This window comes from Penicillium antarcticum (assembly GCF_028974205.1).
Source record: "Penicillium antarcticum strain IBT 31339 chromosome Unknown utg000009l_segment0_segment0, whole genome shotgun sequence".
Lineage (NCBI taxonomy): Eukaryota > Fungi > Ascomycota > Eurotiomycetes > Eurotiales > Aspergillaceae > Penicillium > Penicillium antarcticum.
Genome location: NW_026695307.1, coordinates 2,033,893 through 2,051,785, shown reverse-complemented (window position 1 = coordinate 2,051,785; position 17,893 = coordinate 2,033,893). Strand labels below are relative to the sequence as shown.

At 46.8% G+C, this 17,893-nt stretch overlaps 7 protein-coding genes across 7 annotated transcripts; 4 read left to right on the top strand and 3 right to left on the bottom strand.

Moving 5' to 3' along the window:
* Positions 1-170: 170 nt before the first annotated feature.
* N7508_009138 (uncharacterized protein) lies at positions 171-1,824 on the bottom strand (the record flags this gene model as incomplete). Its single annotated transcript, XM_058467201.1, has 4 exons — positions 171-382; positions 435-500; positions 575-806; positions 850-1,824. The coding sequence occupies 4 exons, from the start codon at positions 1,822-1,824 to the stop codon at positions 171-173; spliced, it is 1,485 nt and encodes a 494-aa protein (XP_058315047.1).
* A 1,960-nt stretch (positions 1,825-3,784) lies between these two features.
* On the top strand, positions 3,785-4,041 carry N7508_009137 (uncharacterized protein; the record flags this gene model as incomplete). Its single annotated transcript, XM_058467200.1, has 2 exons — positions 3,785-3,857; positions 3,911-4,041. The coding sequence occupies 2 exons, from the start codon at positions 3,785-3,787 to the stop codon at positions 4,039-4,041; spliced, it is 204 nt and encodes a 67-aa protein (XP_058315046.1).
* Positions 4,042-6,593: 2,552 nt separating this feature from the next.
* On the top strand, positions 6,594-7,208 carry N7508_009136 (FKBP-type peptidyl-prolyl cis-trans isomerase; the record flags this gene model as incomplete). Its single annotated transcript, XM_058467199.1, has 5 exons — positions 6,594-6,706; positions 6,790-6,857; positions 6,926-6,986; positions 7,038-7,100; positions 7,166-7,208. 5 exons carry the CDS (start codon positions 6,594-6,596, stop codon positions 7,206-7,208), a joined length of 348 nt encoding a protein of 115 aa, XP_058315045.1.
* Positions 7,209-7,575: 367 nt separating this feature from the next.
* Positions 7,576-7,976, bottom strand: N7508_009135 (uncharacterized protein; the record flags this gene model as incomplete). Its single annotated transcript, XM_058467198.1, has 3 exons — positions 7,576-7,634; positions 7,683-7,751; positions 7,808-7,976. The coding sequence occupies 3 exons, from the start codon at positions 7,974-7,976 to the stop codon at positions 7,576-7,578; spliced, it is 297 nt and encodes a 98-aa protein (XP_058315044.1).
* Positions 7,977-9,143: 1,167 nt separating this feature from the next.
* Positions 9,144-10,165, bottom strand: N7508_009134 (aldo/keto reductase family protein; the record flags this gene model as incomplete). The annotated part of the gene is made up of 2 exons (XM_058467197.1): positions 9,144-9,824; positions 9,875-10,165. The coding sequence occupies 2 exons, from the start codon at positions 10,163-10,165 to the stop codon at positions 9,144-9,146; spliced, it is 972 nt and encodes a 323-aa protein (XP_058315043.1).
* A 2,566-nt stretch (positions 10,166-12,731) lies between these two features.
* N7508_009133 (hydroxyacyl-thioester dehydratase HTD2) lies at positions 12,732-13,882 on the top strand (the record flags this gene model as incomplete). Its single annotated transcript, XM_058467196.1, has 2 exons — positions 12,732-13,348; positions 13,402-13,882. Coding segments are annotated over 2 exons (1,098 nt in total), but the record flags the coding sequence as incomplete, so codon positions are not given.
* A 353-nt stretch (positions 13,883-14,235) lies between these two features.
* N7508_009132 (uncharacterized protein) lies at positions 14,236-17,877 on the top strand (the record flags this gene model as incomplete). The annotated part of the gene is made up of 7 exons (XM_058467195.1): positions 14,236-14,324; positions 14,374-14,740; positions 14,793-15,003; positions 15,057-16,331; positions 16,382-16,551; positions 16,605-16,717; positions 17,097-17,877. The coding sequence occupies 7 exons, from the start codon at positions 14,236-14,238 to the stop codon at positions 17,875-17,877; spliced, it is 3,006 nt and encodes a 1,001-aa protein (XP_058315041.1).
* Positions 17,878-17,893: the final 16 nt, after the last annotated feature.

Here is a 17,893-nt window from a genome sequence, read left to right as displayed (position 1 = left end):
TTGTTGGATTCAAAAGATAATACAGTAAAGCCTAAAAACCTCAAATGAGGGAAGCCCATACGGCTGAAAGTGTCACATGTCGTTGTTCTAACACCAGAGTAAACTTTAGTACTGTTTCCTCTGCATCCCTTGTAGTCTGCGCCCCGTAAGCATCGCTCTAAGGGTGTCTATCAAAGAAGATGCCCAGAACTGAACAGCGACGACTGGGTGGGAGCCGTGTTCCCTCCGTGAGATCGCATGTAGCAAGCTCGGTCTTTGCCGTCAGTCTTCCATATGAATCGAACACACTTTTTTGGGCCTGAATAGCTTGCGCACTTCTCAGCACAGTCTTTGAAAGAGCTTGCCTTAGGAGTACCCAAATTCGGCGCGCTAGGATCATCCACTATCGGGAAGTCAGCATGTCTCTAGTTTGATTCGTGATGCGGCAGACAAACACTTAGCGTAGTGAATCTTGAATCTCTCATTTCCAGCAGCGATGATGCATTGATCATCACGAGGCTCTGTGACCTGGTGGTTAGTCCTAGGTGAAATGCAAGAAGGGGCATTGCCGCGGTCATAGAACTGTTTTACTTACCAGCGTCAAACAGGTTCGTGCGACATTTCCCATCTGCGCCTTCCCCGTTGCAATCGACATTGAGGGTATCATAGGACTGCTGGAGCGCATCCATCTTGCTTTTGAGTGATGTGATCTGCGAGATGAGCCCTGCGATCTCATCGTCCTGATGGGTAAGTTCCATGTTCAAGTCATTCTTCTCGTTCTCACACTTCTGCTTCTCGATGCTCAGGTCACCCTTTTCTTTTTCACACTTTGTTTGCTCTGAACGACATTGTTTTCTCTTCTTTTCCCACCTCGGCAGCGTTCCGACGGCAGTCCTCTTCAGCGGATTGTAGCGCCAATTTGTCATTTTCACACTGAGTCAATTTTGCAGGGTCTACCTGGTTGTTTTGACACGTTTGAAGACTGTGGTCTGCTTCCTCGAGTTCTTCTTTGCATGTGTCCTTTTCTCTGACACATTCCACTTTATCCTTGAAGCACTGATCCTTGTCATTGATGCATTGATTCTTCTCCTCAACGCACTCTTTGCAATCGAGATTTGGTTCAGGAATTGGGTCTTCGGCGATATCATCCACGACCTTAACGAGTGTTAGGAACGCTGCGGAAGGCTTTTGGTCTTTGTTGGAGCCTCTGGCGAAGAAGCAGGTATCCTTTCGAGTGCCCTTTGTCCGGAAGGAAATTGCGTCACACCCCTCTGATGCGCAAAGCTTAGCACATTCGTGAGCATTGGCTGCTGGTTTGTTGTTCGGGTTGAGAGAACTCAAGATAGATGTGCAGGTCCATTTCCAACGAACGTTGTCAATTAGAACCTCGTCTTCTTGCTTTGATGGATCAGAACAGCAGGCATTGGGGTTGTCGGACTCCAGACAGGATGGAAGTACTTCTGTGAAGGTAATCCACTCTTCATCGGACTTCTGGTCCATGTTGTCACCTATGACAAAGAAGCAGTTACTGCCACCACGGGCTGCCTTGCCATAGCCTTTAAAAGATGATGCCTCACAAGACACATCGTTTGCACAAAGCGATGCACAGGCATGGGCATCGTCGACCTTTTGAGCATTTCGTGGATTGAGAGATATCAAGTTCGATCCGCAAGTGAACTTGAAGGTGCGGGAGTTAATGGACACCTGGCCAGTCTTTGCTCCACCGGTGCAGCAGTTATTAGGAGTAGCGGAGGCCAGGCATGCTGAGCTCTCGCCGATCGGAATTTGGTCGGCGGCGAAGGCGAAGGCCGCGCCTAGCAGCAGGAGGGAGGATTTGACAATCATGGTCAACCAAGAAACAGCTGAGTTGTGGTTGTAGCGCAAAACCAAAAGTAGGTGTAGGCGCCCCAAGCCCAAGTAAATAGTTTAGAGACGCGGCAATCATGCCCTCTACAGCCCTTCCCACCCTAGCTTTGGAGCTCCACCTGGACGCTAAGACATGATGTAAAGTCATGCGGTCATTAAGGGGAGAAGAGGTGTCAGAATCATAGATAGATCGACAAGTTACATGAGTGGATCTAGAAGTGGGTAGCTAGGACTCGGGAATGGCCAGATGATCGAGTTCAGCTCAGCCATCTGTAGGAGGTGGGGCTGCAAGCTTGCATCCCCAAAAGCCGAAAAGGAAAGAGGTTCAGCCACCCAATTGCCAGTGGACGAATGGAAGGGGTCGAAAAGGTCGTAAATGAGGTTCCTACATACTATTGACCCGTGCTGGTTACACAGCACGCATAGTGGGGTTGTGATCAGCAAGGAGGCTGCATATGTGTTCATGTTCCATAGCCCTAGTCCTGCATTCTGCATATATCTCTGCATCCTCGGCAATGAGTCCCCACCCAAAAAAGCAATTCTGCAGACATCCCTCTCTCAATGCGCCGATCATGACCTCAACTAATTTCCACCTCAGCTGAACTCTATCTTCAGGCAGAACCATGGGGTCCCCGTAAATGTAACTCGTTGCTGTTTACGGAGAAGATAATCTGTACTTTTGAGAGATCGAGGTGAGTACATTGGGAATGGTACAAAGACAAGTGAGTCACATTAATGAGAGGCAGTCAGTAATTGGTGTACACTGAGGATGCAGGGCGGCAAAAGCACTAGCAATACTTACTCCGATACGCATATATACCCCAACTATAGCAACTGATATCAAGATCAACTTTGTTGACACTGTTGGAGCCGCATTACTCTCGCTTCGTATCTTGGTAGCCTCTGGATAGGGTATCTTATTAGATTATTCATTCCCACGGAAGTTGGCTTCTCTTGTTGGATTGAGGAGAACGGGATCCACGAACACGCGCAGGGCTATATACCTATACACCCCCAAATTAGCTCAGTATAATATAAAATTAGTTCAAGTATTATATGATCGTCTTTTCATCCTTGGGTGAGAGCAATTATTGCCGGAGCCGATTATCGTTGCTCGGCTTGATTCAAATTGGGGCAAGGGGTCAGTGACCAATGCAACCTCAATGAAGTGAGTGGCATGCTGCATCTGACTGTATAGCCACCCATGTCTCTCATGTCTTTGATTTTTTTTTTTTGCCGATTGGAGGGCCATTCCAGTATGAGCTCTACATACTGGCGTGCACAGTCTACCTGCTATGGTAGCAACAATTGTTGGCATCAGTTCTCTCCACTTGGTAATTTGTACTTAGGTAAGTAGCTAGCGGCAAATCGTTGCTGCTATGTGTGTATACTTCTTTTCATTTTGATTGAATGACGCGAGAAATACCAAGAGCTAGAAACTCTGAGATTTAGCAAGGAAAGAGCTGAATACGGTCATTCCCTCCGTTCTGCAAACTTGGGTCCAACTTGTCAAAGTTTGCGTATAGCTTTAGTAATTGCTATACTGGACCAAAGTCTGCAGTTCCTAAATCTGGCTTCATTGGATCATTCAGGAATTCTTATAATTGAGGAATGGGAGAGAGAAGACGGAAGCTGAATTCCATTGGTCTAAAAAGGGAGCTTATTGGTGCCATGAGACCTGACAAGCTGAAGCAAACATTCACAGATTGCGTCTCAAAGTCTCCGTGAACGCAATTTAGAGCGGTAGGTCAGTTTGGTTACAAAGCAAGGAGACCAAGTCGCTCAATATGATCAATCTTGCCAGTATAATGCGGCAGAGTGTGTATTCTGACCTTTTTTTGATTAAGAGTCATGGGAAAAGTGTTCTCCAAGGTCTCATTCACGTCTGTAATAATAGAAGCCCTATATGCGCCAACGAAAGTCCGGCGTGATCCTCAATATGAACAGCGGTACCTCGCTTGACGGAATTTCCACTATGAGTATATACGCGAGTGCAAAGGCCGGAATCGATGGTATGAACCAAGGCTTTCTTCTCGCGGAAGATTATTAAGTATGTGTCTGATAGCCCATACGAAGATTCTGGCCAAGGAAGTTGCCCCATTCAATATCCGCATCCTGACTGTTGTTCTCGGAACGCTCAACACAAGCATACCCAATTCAGTGGCTTTGGGCAAGGCTTCCCTGCCTGAAGACTAAAATGGAACCTTCACTCAGCAGGTTCAGGGTCTTCTATTCAGTAGAAAAAATAAAGCCTAACGACGACAAGGACAAAGCCATGCAGGCAGTGTACCAGGTTTTATTGGAGAGGGAATTAGCGAAGGTCATCAATCTGAGAAGCTTTTTCCTTTGGGTAGTGACATGACCCTTCGTCTCAAAGGAGCCCAGGACTACCTCGGCAATGCTTTGAACTTGTTCAGTTCTGTGACCAACAGCGTGGATATTGACAAGTGAGACATATTGCTTAAGCGCCACAAGGATAAATTGAAAACGCTTTTCAATTCGCGGTAGATACCTGTAGTGACAGGCGTTCACAATGCCGGAGAATTTCCTTGATAGATGAATCCTCAGCTTTAGGACCTACCGTCGGGTAGCGGGTCGGTCCGATTACTCCACATGACCAAACACCTACACTAGAGATGGCCTCGCCGCTTCACCCATCCAAATGATTATGATTATTCCCTACATGACACTCCTTGTGTATTAAGACCCTCGTACAATGCCAGGGGGGATCTCTAGATCTTGACCACTGTGGGCACCTGTGGTCACAACAACTTCTCTCACTGCATCTCTGTCCGCTCATTATCAGCCACTGTTATGGACACCCTTCACGTCGAAGTTTGCGAGGGTGAGATACCGTCGTGCCAAATATGGAGTGATATCTCTGTCAGGATGCCAAGTGCTTCTTCGCAAGATCGCCTCCATCGAGAACTAAAGTGGCAAGAGTTGATGGTCTTACACTAGGACGGAAATCCTATTGGCAATGGCTACTTCTGATGTTTTTCCAAGTGTGACTAATGATTAAATAGGCCGATATGATTTCGTTAAAAAAAAAACAGGTCCTTTTTTTTCTCTAAGCAGCCCCAAGATCTTAGCCATTTACCTGATGCTAGAAAAAATCACTTAAACACAGCGATGGTTCTAAGATATCGAAAATACGGTGTTTCACGATAGGCCATATCTATTGCCACACCGGCACCGGCAGCTCGACCGGCCCACAAATCTACCCCTGTCAGAACTACTCCAGTCTCGTGGAGAATAATTGTTTCTATATCAAATATATGCATGAATGATTTGGTCAACGGAGCGAAGGCTGGCGACTTTTCCCAGAGGCGATATTCAGGCTCAAGGTATCGCGCTGCCTCAGCAAAGTTTTCCATCTTATGTGATATATCCTTTGAATGCTGTCGCTTGAACCCTCCGATTGTTGGGTAGTACTGACTATGTAGGTAAGATGTGGTGTCTTGAAGCTAGGGCAAAAAGGATCCGTATCGTCTCAACCTATTTGGCTAGCTTAAAATTGTTGATATGTTCGAGCCGTCCTCGCTTTAGGGGCTCCTTGCGAAATCCTCTCGTTATGCGCCTCAACATTCAGATACCTTCCTTCTTAACGTCATTGAATTCAAAATGAGACCACTGTTCGCTCTGCAGCTCAGCGGATCTCAGCCGATGAGTTACTAAGAGTAAATTTGGTAGACTTTCTCTGTGCACAAGGACGTTTATAGCAGTCTACGAGCCTGGCTTCATCCTCTCGAAATCGACGTTTGCAGTCGTTTTCTCGCCTTGAAATACCATACTGATTCTCTGCCTGTCTGTGTGGGTTTATTTGCCAAGGTTTTAGTTTCCTCTATCGTGGCAGGTAATTTCACTACCACAGCACTGAGGCCTAGTCCAATGCGCGCCGTCCGAGTGTTGAGCGACGCTGCTGATGATCAGGATACAAAATGATGCCCAGCCTCTCCTTGGGCTACTGATTTAGATACGCCCATGCTCTAGCAAAGTTCTACAGCAAAGATTGAAGCACAGTTAGAAGTCCGTGGTTTTCTCTAGAGTCATAGACCTTGCTCTGTCCCTTGATGCTCTCTGCCCTTGCTTTCTCCACCTATTCGCGGTGCAGTTCTGCCTTGTATTGATCGTTTGTAAAGCCTTTTCGTAGGCTTGATGCATGCGCGTAGACTGAGTAGAGAGTTCCGCGTTCGGTTGCAGGATCACTTTGACATAGTCCAGCTGCAATGAGCTAGTTGATAGCAGCACCGTACCCATCCCATGTTTTCGTGCAGATGCAATTTACTCGGGTGCTGATAGTTCAAGTATTCGGTGGACGATGTCGCACCTTTTAGTCAGTAGACCGACTAACATGCCTAGCGCAGAGGTAGATGAGTAGTGAGGCGCGTTTCCTTCACACTCGTTGCTTGACGTGGTATGCCATCATTGCCCCACTAGTTCACCCCGCATGCCAAGCCCACAGTGAGAACTGAGAGCCCTGAGGCATCTGCTCATAGAAGGGATCTTGTTGTTCTGTGACGAAGAACGGATTAAAACTGTTTTTTGCTAGAAATATAAACGGCTTCTCCCTCTACTACAAGCTCGAGCTAGTTCCTTGCCCAGGTGTGGGATGTCTGATTACTAATACTCATATCCGGAGCTTCTATTAATCCGGATGTCTTGCAGCGCAAAATAACCCCACCTCGCTGTTGGAAGCATCATCCTCCACCAATCTCACTTTTCATCTGAAATCTATTATCTTCATCATGGGTGTTGTTAAGCAGCAAATTCAGCCTGGCGATGGCCAGAACTTCCCTAAGACTGGTGATACCATCTCCATGCACTACACTGGCCACTTGGAGACTGCTAACGGAGAGGTGTATGTTTTTGAACTGGTGTTTGACTTAGAGAACTAAGTGGATGGACATGATGATCATGGTGCTAATTGTGATGGTTGTATAGCTTCGACAGCTCTGTCTCTCGTGGTACTCCCTTCGAGACCCCCATTGGTGTCGGAAGAGTTATCCAGGGTATGTGTTGATGGCTTCGAGTGAGAAGAGATATTTGTTTGATGACAGCTGCTGATTACACGATATAGGTTGGGAAGAGGGTGTTCCCCAGATGAGCCTTGGCGAGAAGGCCCTTCTCACTATCACTCCGTAAGTAGCTCCTCCCAATTTTTGTTTTCTGAATTCACTAACATCATCTAGTGACTACGGCTACGGTGCTGGCGGTTACCCCCCTGTCATTCCCCCCAACTCTACCCTCGTCTTGTGAGTTTTCCAGTCTAGAAATATGAATGTGTGTTATATATGGGCAAAGCTAACAAATGTAATAGTGAGGTCCAGCTCCTGGCTATCAACAACCGTCGCGCTCAGTAAATACTTCGAATCTGAACGTGACGCTAGGAATGATTCAATGGCTATCTAAAGATAGAGATAGGGGTGGACAAAGGGTACTTGGAAGATGAAGAACTAGAGAAATAAACAGTCTAGGCATTCAATGAGCTACCAATTTTTGCTCATAGCTTCTAAATCTATGCAAAGAGATGACTAGTGCGATAAGCACTAGAATAGCTGATATGCCGCATCTCGCTTTTTTCAGTAGTCAGCTTTGTGCACTTGGCCCAAACTCATCAACGACATATAACCAGAATATGCTCCCTGAAGAGGATTCCCACTGTTTATAGTCCTCCAACTCCAAAACCCAGTAGTTCGTGCCTTCTGCTCGATAATCTTGAGAGTTGTTCTAAGCATCTGAATAGGGGGCCTGGAAGATCCACCCAATAATCCGATTCTCCACGGCATCTAGTTCAGTCAGCCATGTAAATTGATCACTATGATGGTGAAGCCTACTACATGTGTTGGAGTGAATATTTTGGATATCTTCGGTATTCTTGTCGGTAGCGGCAAGGATATTCGCGGCTTTTCTTTGAGATCTAGTATCTATTAGCACAAAAACTTGAAAACCCTTGACTTACAAGACCGATCGGTGACATCAGCAAGCTTTTCAACGGTCTCATTCTTTATCGTTGCCATCGTATCAGCAGTCTCTCTCGATGAATAAGCAAGTTTACCAGCCATATACTCGGATGATCCGAAGATCGCATCTCGGCGCTCTGTGTCATTCTTAGCCATCTGAACCCCCATTTGTCATTTGTGGTCGACGGGCTGATCTGTCATTTGCTTCTTACCTTCAATCCTTTCAATCCAAGTGAGACAGACTATGGCTCAGACACTTGATGCTTACCTCTTTTAGTTAAGACAGAGTGTCGACCAACCATGTCCGCCTGGGTCAAACGAGACAACCATTTTGATGACTTCCTGGGCATTCAGCGCGAAAGTGAGCACATTCATCTCTCTCCCGTTGCAGCTTCGGATGGTAATTCTCTTTTTTTCGATACTCGGCGTATTTTGTTTGCTTCAATCTCGTCAATCAATTTTTCATTTACATCGATAGACGACGACAGTCCGTCCGTCAATAGCCATCGTTTGCGATCCGGATTAAGATTTTCAAATAGCACCTTCCGAAGGTCCCTCAGCTCCTCGACACTTGGGAGCAAAGACGAGATGACAGCGTCGCTGTTTTGTTCAACCTTTTGCTCGGTCTCTGTTCCAGCGACCGAGGGGTTCTCGTGGTAAATGGCTGGTTCAGCCTCATGGCTGGTTCAGCCTCATGGCTACCTCAACAGCAACAAGGATTAGCACGTAGCTTAGCCAACACGGTAAAGCTGGCACTTAGCCTTGAGGTTTGATGTTCCGGGAACTTGAAGTGAGGTCTTCGCAAATTTCTTAAGATGCCCTCTTGTCCCCCTGGCGCTGGTGACAGCACATGTCCCAATGTATGAGACCAAGCCCTGTTTGGGTATGTGCGAAGGTCTGAAGAAATTGACAGGTTCATGTCGTGGTTTGGGACTATTTTGCTTTTTTCTGACCGTCCTATTACGATCCAGCAGGCAAACGTGCCGTCGAACTAAAATTCATTCTCTCTGGCTAGCATTTATATCCTTTTCTTGAAGCCAATTTGCGATTCTGCTTTAATGCAGATTCCTGGATTTGTGTCACTTTCTGCTCTCTTTCATTTCTGCCAACAATCAGCCCCGGCTCATCCGTTTGATGGTGAAGTGAAGAGACTGGTACCCACGCACCATCACAAAAGTTGATTCAGAGATACTCTTTGGGAGCCAACATCAAATGATCTGAGCATGGATATCAAAGTGTTATTTAGATCTGGTCAACTTTCAAATAGTAGTAACATCCAAAGAAAGCAAGTCGTCCATTCAATTAAAAACTACTCAGCAGCCATAAATCTCCATTTCACTGCTTGTCAGCCCTACCATTGAAGTTATCCAAAGGTGCATCAGCCTCAACAATATTCCAAACTTGCTCTATCTGCTCCGAAATCTTCGAATCAAGAGGACCCTTGGCAAACGCAGCAAGAGTCTGATTTAACTGCTCAATGGTGCGTGTGCCAAAGATGATCCTATCCTCAAACTCTCCACTGAGGGCTGAGTTGTATGCCACCCAACGATACGCCAACTCAGCCTTGGGAATACCAAACTCCTTAGATATCTTGTCCCAAAGCCTCAAACCCTCAAGCATGTTCTTCTTGTTATATAGGGCATGGTAGAGGCCACCAAACATTGATGTCGGATCCCATCGACCTTCGCCGCCAGAAACAAGTATTTCGGCATCTTTGGTCAAGAATCCACCCGCAATGGGCGAGTAGGCATTGAAGGCAATGTTGTGTTTGCGCAGTGTCGGGAGTAACTCTGCCTCCATCCGACGCGCGACGGCGGAGTAGTTTCCTTGGTACACAGTGGGCAAGACGTATCCCTTCTCACGACAAACACGGACAACTTCTTCCACTTCTGTGGCTAGATAGTTGGAGAGACCGAAGCTCTTGAACTTTCCGGCCTGGAAGAGAGTATTTACACCCGCCAGAAGTTCCTCGAGGGGGAATCGACGATCGGGTGCATGGATGTAGTAAACATCCACCTTTTTAAGATATTAGAGGTAACCATGTCTCAAATTTCTATTGCACGTACCTGGTCTGTTTGAAGATATTTCAAGCTCTGGTTCGCGATTGAACCGATTAATTCTTGGGTATTGGCCTCCGGGGCGAACCCACCGGGGTGTTTTGTATCAATCGCGAAGCGAGAGCTGGCCTTGATCTGACCTAGACGCTCCTCGGAGGTTCCGTAAATTCTTGCTGTATCAATACTCGTGACACCATTGGCTTGCAGGATTTCTAGAGCTGCATCGATGGATTCGAGGGTGGGATAGGACTCTTCCATCATAATGGAACCTCCGCCCCAGACGAGTTTAACAGGAGCCATGATTGACGTTTTGAGATACTTGATGTATGACTGAATAAACGACTGTTGGTTTTTCTACCGATCATTGAAATTTGGTTGTTTTTATATTGGGTACTCCGTCATTCATCCGTCCCCGTCCCCGTCCCCCGTCCCCGTAATTAATCCCGCTAGCTCCACCGAGATTATAAATCGCACAGATATAGTGAACTTGATTGCTAATTTTCACGAGAACATTCCCTATGTGTTGATTTCTAAGATGTACTGCGTTTCCCGCTTTCCCCAAAGTAAACCCTGCACCAGTAAAAACCCCATTTCCAAGCAATGAGTACATCGGAAGTGTTTCATTGAACCGGTCCGCGGACGAGCTTTCTCAAATTCTCAATCCTGACTAGGTCATAATATACGAGGCCAATCATACCACAGAATATAGATAAATCAGCAGTAGCTGCTGGTAGTCCACGTCCAAGAATCAACCCTCCTACGGTGAGACTTTTGAGCATGCCAACGAGAAATGAGACCAGTATAAGGCCAATATGCATACAAGAGATATCAAGAGAACGCGTCTTAAAAACCTCAGGCCTGGGAGATTTGGAACAAAGCTGCCAACAGGTTGCTTGGTCCAATCGGAAAACATCAATATCAGAACGCAAAGAGCTGCAAATTTCACGAGGAGAACAACAACCCCAAGAAAGTCATATAAAATGGCGCCCAGGTCTTTGAACTGAGATTGCATGCTAAGCACTCCAGTAGCATCAGACAGGCGGAAAAAAAAACAGTAGCAAGAATTGTGAGACGTTCGACACTATTCGTCTGTTTCAAGTTTCGCTCCAGATCGAGAAATTCTAAGGAGTTATACAGATCTTTATTGAGCCTTGCAAGACGGCCCCTAACCTCTGTGTACAGTCCCTAAAGGTCCAGCTCGAGTCCGTGCAGTGCACTCCCTGTATAGGAAGGTGGATCTCCGAACCCAGGCATATGTTTTGTCATGATGAGAAGTGATTCCAAAGTGCAGAAAAAATAATTGCCTTTGCTAGTCAATCGATGGTGAAATTCAATTTCCTTCACTATTTCTTTGAAAATCCAGCTTAATTCAGAAGTTCGTGGATCGAAACGTGCCTTGCGAAAAGTATTGTGCTCTTGTGTGTAGCTGTATAAAGATCTCACGAATTTTCTGAAATTGGCATGCTGGTATTGCAGAAGAAACATTTCCTTCCACTTTTTCGGGTCCGTATTAGGAAGTTGTGAGACATGAACCTTACTGCTTAGACAGACTTGTCTTGCATGATATTATAACTAGATCAAAACAGTGTCAGTCATTGAACGCATTCGGTTTGTCTGAATGGAATAGGAAAATAGACCAACTTGTCAAGCGTTGACATATATCTTCATAGAGCATGTTTCTATCCTTCGTTCCCGCAGACTCATAAGAAATACCCTTTATAATCAACACAAGACTGGATCGATATTGTATATTCAAAGAGACCTTGGGATTGCTCAAAGTACCATGGATCCATGTTATTGGGCGCTGGATGATACAAAAACAACCTGGGGTCCAAAACATGAATTCCTTCAACAACATACCATACATGATTGTCAGCGGATTTTCCTAGACATTAGTCCACATTAAGCTCCGTGACGTAGGATTTCAGCGTTGGATTAACCTCAAAGTTGCAATTATAGTAGCTTTGAAGTTCCTGGAACTCGGATTTGTCGTTTACCTCATCTACTTGTTGTGTATATTTCCTGCTTTTGCCTTTCCAGCTCATCTTTGCTGTGAGCTTGAGTGGCAAGGATGGTGTCGCTGGTTCCTGAAACTGAAATATTGTAATACGCCGAGGAACAGTGCTTTCCAGACATTATTGGGTTATAGAAGGCCCCTTATAGAAGGCCCCAAATATGATATTGTCGGCCTCAACAGCTCCGCATCTATAGCGAGCAGGTTCAAGCTCTTGGTGTCTAATCAGCTTGACCGATCTGAACTGTTGGTAATAACATGTGGGTGCCTGCGTATCTCTGGCGCATATGCATGTCAAATCATCCCGTCACATGTATCACATGATCTGTTAAATTCTTATTGAGTAAAAGGGTTCGAGACTACTCTGAAACCTTTTCTATACTTCTACAGCATCTACAAGTCATACCAGGAAAGATCAATAATGCAGGTGACTGAGAGTTTGACGACGGACCCTATTGATTCGTCTTAGCCTAAATAGAACCTGGAATTGAAATTTAATTGAAGGGGAAGATTACTGAATATCAAACAAACCAGAAAAGCATTTACCTTCTCAGGTCAACTGGCGACGAGGTAGTTTCTCCGGCCAAACAATGCTCAAAGGTTACGGGCTATCCAATCCCACTAATCCAATAGCCGAGACTACCTAGTGAGTGCTCTTTGTATTCTTGTTGAACTAATAGGTACGCGCTCTAATGTATTGTCATGTAAGAAGCTTTTGACTACAAGTGTGGGTCCAAAGTATAAAGCCGACTCGGGACCGGCAAATCGGCTTCCCCGCATATAAGAATTGGAGATGTCCACGAATCTTTTCTTCAATTACTTCCAGATATTTCCTATCTCGCTCCTCTGTAGACCGAAATCTCTTCTTGTCTACCATTATCAATGGCACAACTCCGTCCGCGCATACTGGCGCGAGGAGCCCAATCGGGCGCAATCCGCAGCTTCACCCTCTCGCAGCGTCTCCACTCCCCAGATGCCGCCGCAGTAGCATCGTCATTTCTATCGCGCTTTCAATCCCTAGGACCTCAGACACGGACACAAACGATAGATGCCAATCAGCTCCAGCTTCTCTCACTCACTCTCAATCGCCCAACTCTCTTCCCTGGTTCCCCATCTCTATCCAATGGCGCCTCCGCCCCGCAATCCGAGACACCCGTGCCACCGGGCTACCACCTCGCGTATTTCACACCTGCATTTATGGAGAGTGAACTAGGTGCCGATGGAACTGATGCGTCGTATAATCCTGACGTGCCGTTTACGCGACGTATGTGGGCGGGCGGCGAGGTGCTCTGGCCTCGTGGTGCTGATGGGAAACCCAATCTGCTGCGGGTGGGACAGCAAGTGAAAGAGACAACACGGGTGCTTAATGCTGAGTCTAAGGTTGTTAAAAAGACTGGTGAGGACATGATCGTCGTTGGGGTTGAAAAGGAATTCTCGAATGAGCATGGCGTGTCAATCATTGACCGAAGGTATGGCTCCTGTTGCGTGAAGAATGTTGGATTCAATCACTGACTTCATGCAGGAATTGGGTATTCCGTAGAGCTCTTCCCATTCCGACAGAGACAAAGCCCTCTAGTGCTCCCTCGACAGACTCACATCTGTCAACCGTGAATCCTACTTCGAATGCTATCTGTAATGAGGGTAATACTCGTTCGCGAACATTGATTCAGACGGCCGTGACACTTTTCCGTTTCTCTGCATTAACCTTTAATCCGCATAAGATCCACTATTCTTTACCTTGGGCTCGAGACGTCGAGGGGCATAGGGATATTGTTGTGCATGGTCCGTTGAATTTGATTTCGATTTTGGATCTTTGGCGAGATACTCGCAGTTCAGAGGTCGCAGATCCAACACTGGTCGTTCCTGAGCGCATCGCTTACCGGGCTACCAGTCCGTTATATGCTGGAGATGAGTATCGCATTGTTCTCGAAGAGGGCGAGGTGGCTAAGGTGCAAATAATTGCACCTGGAGAAGTTATTGCAATGAAGGCTGAAATTCAATAACTAGCGGTTGAAATATGTTGTAGACCGAACTATACATATCTGACTGAATAAAAATTAAACTACTACTTTACCTTCACAGATTCCAAGTTTCTTCTACCATGCCACTAATCAAATGAGCAAGGGGACATAAAAGACATATTCTCAACAATAGAGATGTGAAGGCTTCAAGGTCAAGCTGGGGCCCCAGAGCGGCTTATGTTATCGTCGGTCAGCGCTTGCCAACCTGGGAAAGCGGATCACGTGCACTTCGTTTCAACGGTGCCTGAGCTTAAGCAAAGGATCGCAGCCTCTTCATATGAGCAGCTGACATAGAAAGAAAGCCCTGCAAATCTCAAACTAAGACCTGAACGAGGATGGACGACCGGGTCCCCGCTGCGGAGACGTCTGCCCCCAAAAAGCGGACTCGCGTCCAATTTTCATGCACAGCATGCAGGTTCCGAAAGTAAGTAGCTGGTGTTTCCATGCTCAACGCAGCTTCTGATCGCGACTAGATTAAAGTGTTGTCGCAATCACCCATGTACCAATTGTAAAAAGCGAGGTGAAGCAGCAGCATGCACCTACGTTGGTCGCGGGCCACGAGGCAAAGCCCAACATGGGCGATCCAGCCCGACTCTTGTTCAGGACCGCTTGCATCATCTAGAGAACTTAGTGATGTCGCTGGCCCAGAAGCAGCAGCCCGATGATAATGCCGATATTGATTTCTGTGCCCCACCGGGGTCTAGAGGCGCTTATGTGACGCCCTCCCCCGCCTCTGACCGTGATACCATATCGACACCAGTTGATACAGGTACATTGGTCGTGAAGAACGAAGGAACTAGCTACATCGACAGCGCGAATTGGCGCGCTATCTTGGAAGAGGTTTGTTTCGATGGCTTTGTATTGTGAAACGAGATTGCTGACTGTTTGGCAGATTAATGGAGTGAGAGAGTACCTAGACGAGAATGGAGGTGGCTCTGATGATGGGGGTGCCGAAGAAGGTCCATACGAATCCTCGTCCCCGGTTCTACTATTTGGCAATTCTCGACCGGTAACCAAAGAGGAGATGCTTGTGGACATTCCTCCACGATCAATAGCCGATCGCCTCATTTCTCGCTTCCTAAAGACAACTGAGCCAGCACTCGGTAAGGACTTTGTTGTTTTTGAAGAAAACCATGGATTCTAACGCAGAGAACAGTTGCGATCCATGTTCCTACATTCCAAAAAGAGTATGAACAGTTTTGGCTTAATCCAAGTGAAGCATCATTCACCTGGATTTCCCTGTTATACTCAATGATGGCTCTATCAGTTTCGATGTATCACAGAAGTGCAGAGCCATTGCCTATTGATATGTCGACTCCGACAACTGCATTGAGTACATTCCGCAAAAGATCATCTCAATGCCTTATAAAGGCAAATTACATCAGCCCGGGACGATACAAAGCACAGGCATTGTTTTTTTACACTTTGTCTGAATTTTATCGAAGCCAGGATGCTCAAATTGGAGTATCTTATCTACTTGGAATGACCCTTCGCCTGGCTATGCGCATGGGCTACCATCGCGATTCTCATCATTATCCAATGCTTTCAGCCTGGGAAGGAGAAATGCGCCGGCGCCTCTGGGTAGTGCTTGTTCAACTTGATACCTTGATTTCATTCCAAGTTGGAGTTCCTCGTACAATCCAGCCATGGCAATATGACACTGAATTACCTGCAAACTTGTTTGATGCCGACTTTGATGAAGATTCAGCTCAACTACCACCCTCAAGGCCTGACGATGAGCGAACAGCATCTTCATATACGAGAGCTAAATTCCACATAATGAAAGTCTTTGGTCAGATCACAGACTTGGCATTCTCTCGAGAATCCTCGTCCTATGATGAGATCCTGGAGATTGACCGTCGTTTACAGGCGTCGCGTGAAATGTCGCCATTGTTCTTGCGAATGAAGCCAATGACACAATCTATCGCAGATCCGACAGATGTGATCATGCGCCGGTACACCTTGGAGCTTTTGTATCAAAAGGCACGAATTGTCTTGCATCGCAGATACATCAGTGAGACGAACCCCAGATTTGCACACTCGCGATCAGTATGTCTCACTGCAGCCCGCGAGACATTACGATACCATGCTGAGATCTGGAATGAGTCCATGCCCGGCGGCCAATTATATGCAGAGCGATACTTTATAAACTCCCTGTCAAATTCCGACTTTGTGCTTTCGGCAATGATTCTTTGCCTTGAGATATCCCAGGACGAGGATCGAGGTGGTGCCGCGCGCCTCAGCGACGAGGAACGTGCTGATTTTGTGATTCTTCTGGAAACGACACATCGTATTTTCTTGGAATCACAACATCACTCTGTAGACACGCAAAGAGCAGTCACTGCTCTGACTATTATGCTCAGTCGGGTCAAGAACAGCAAGGTCCAGCATTCTCAAACGAGCACTGACCAAATGATGACTTCCATAGATAGTAAGGTCAACCTATATTCTTCTCATGGAGCTGTATTGACACTATTTCAGGTTTCACTCCACCCCAGTCAAATGGTCATCCAGATTTGGACCAACACCTTCAAAGGTACCCAGCGCTTGCAGAAGCACCGAATCCAATGCACGTCCCCGGCGAGACGCCGTCATACAACTCATTAGAGGTTATTGGAGATATGCTCAGCTTGCCGGCTCAGCTGGATTGGGTAAGACCTCTCGAGACTACATCTCCGATCACTGAAGCTAACAATCCATTCAGCGCTTGTACGACAGTCGTATCTCGGGGATAGACATGGCCACGAATGATAACGTCTGGTACTCTGCTTCTTCATCGGCCCCGGGATTCGATTTTGGATCATTTTCATCTGGTGTGTCGCCGATGGATCACTCGAATCATTAACAATAATGGCTGTGGGCTCTAGATATACGTGTAGTTCATGAACATATTTGCCTAATACATTGCTCCTAAGAGCCAGTAGATAATAGTACCGTAGACTCTAACAATAGTGATCTATACTAGTCAGTATACGTAAAAACACCAGCGATATTCTTTCCAATCATGCAATTAGTTGAAGTCCGAAGTGTATACAAAGTCCTGCCGAGGCGTGGAGCCACCGGCGCAGATCCCGCTCCGCGGAACGGGGACATTTTCCTTGTCCTGCACAACCACTGCCAGGCATCAACCTTGTCTATAACCCTCCTACACACACCCAATCTTAATGCGACCCTTCCGCACCGTGCGACTCCCAAGTCGCTCAATTACCCCAATCACTGGGCCTCAATATGTCCCCAATCAGCAATCGTCCCAGCAAAAGCGAACAATATCCACTACCCAACGACCCAGCCTGACACGAGCTCTCCCCTCAAACAATGCCACCAAGCCAATCACACCAAGTCGATCCTTCGGGCTCCCTTCACTCTCCTCCTTCCTGCCCTCGAATGGCAACAGCAACAACAACAACAACAGCAACAACTCCCCACACCGCGTCCTGACAGCAACCCGCAACCTCCCCTACAACCCAACCCTCCTCTTCAAAGTCATATCCTCAGTGGAATCATACAGCCAATTCCTACCTTTCCTTACAGCCTCAACGGTCACAGCCCGCGACCCGACAACAAATGACCCAACACAAGCCTTCCTAACCGTCGGTTATGGTCCTCTCAGCGAGACATTCACCTCGCGCGTGATCTGTGATCGGGAGAAATTGACCGTTGAAGCGAAGAGTGGCTCGAAGTATGGGTACGACGGAGCTGAGAAGAGTGCTTCTTCTTCGTCTTCCGGGTTGAGCGGGTTCTTCCCTGGTGCGACGGAGGGTATCTTCGAGTATCTTTCTACGCGGTGGGAACTTGTTCCTATTACACCTACCGAAGCGAAAGGAGGACCCTTGACCAAGGTCAACCTTGAAGTGAAGTTTGAGTTCCGGAGTCAGATGCATGCTACTCTTATGGGAGCTGTTGAGGGGCAGATGGCTGGTGTCATGATTGAGGCTTTTGAAAAGAGGATTCGGGAGGTTGAAGGGAAGGGATTGTGAGATATGGACTGTACGG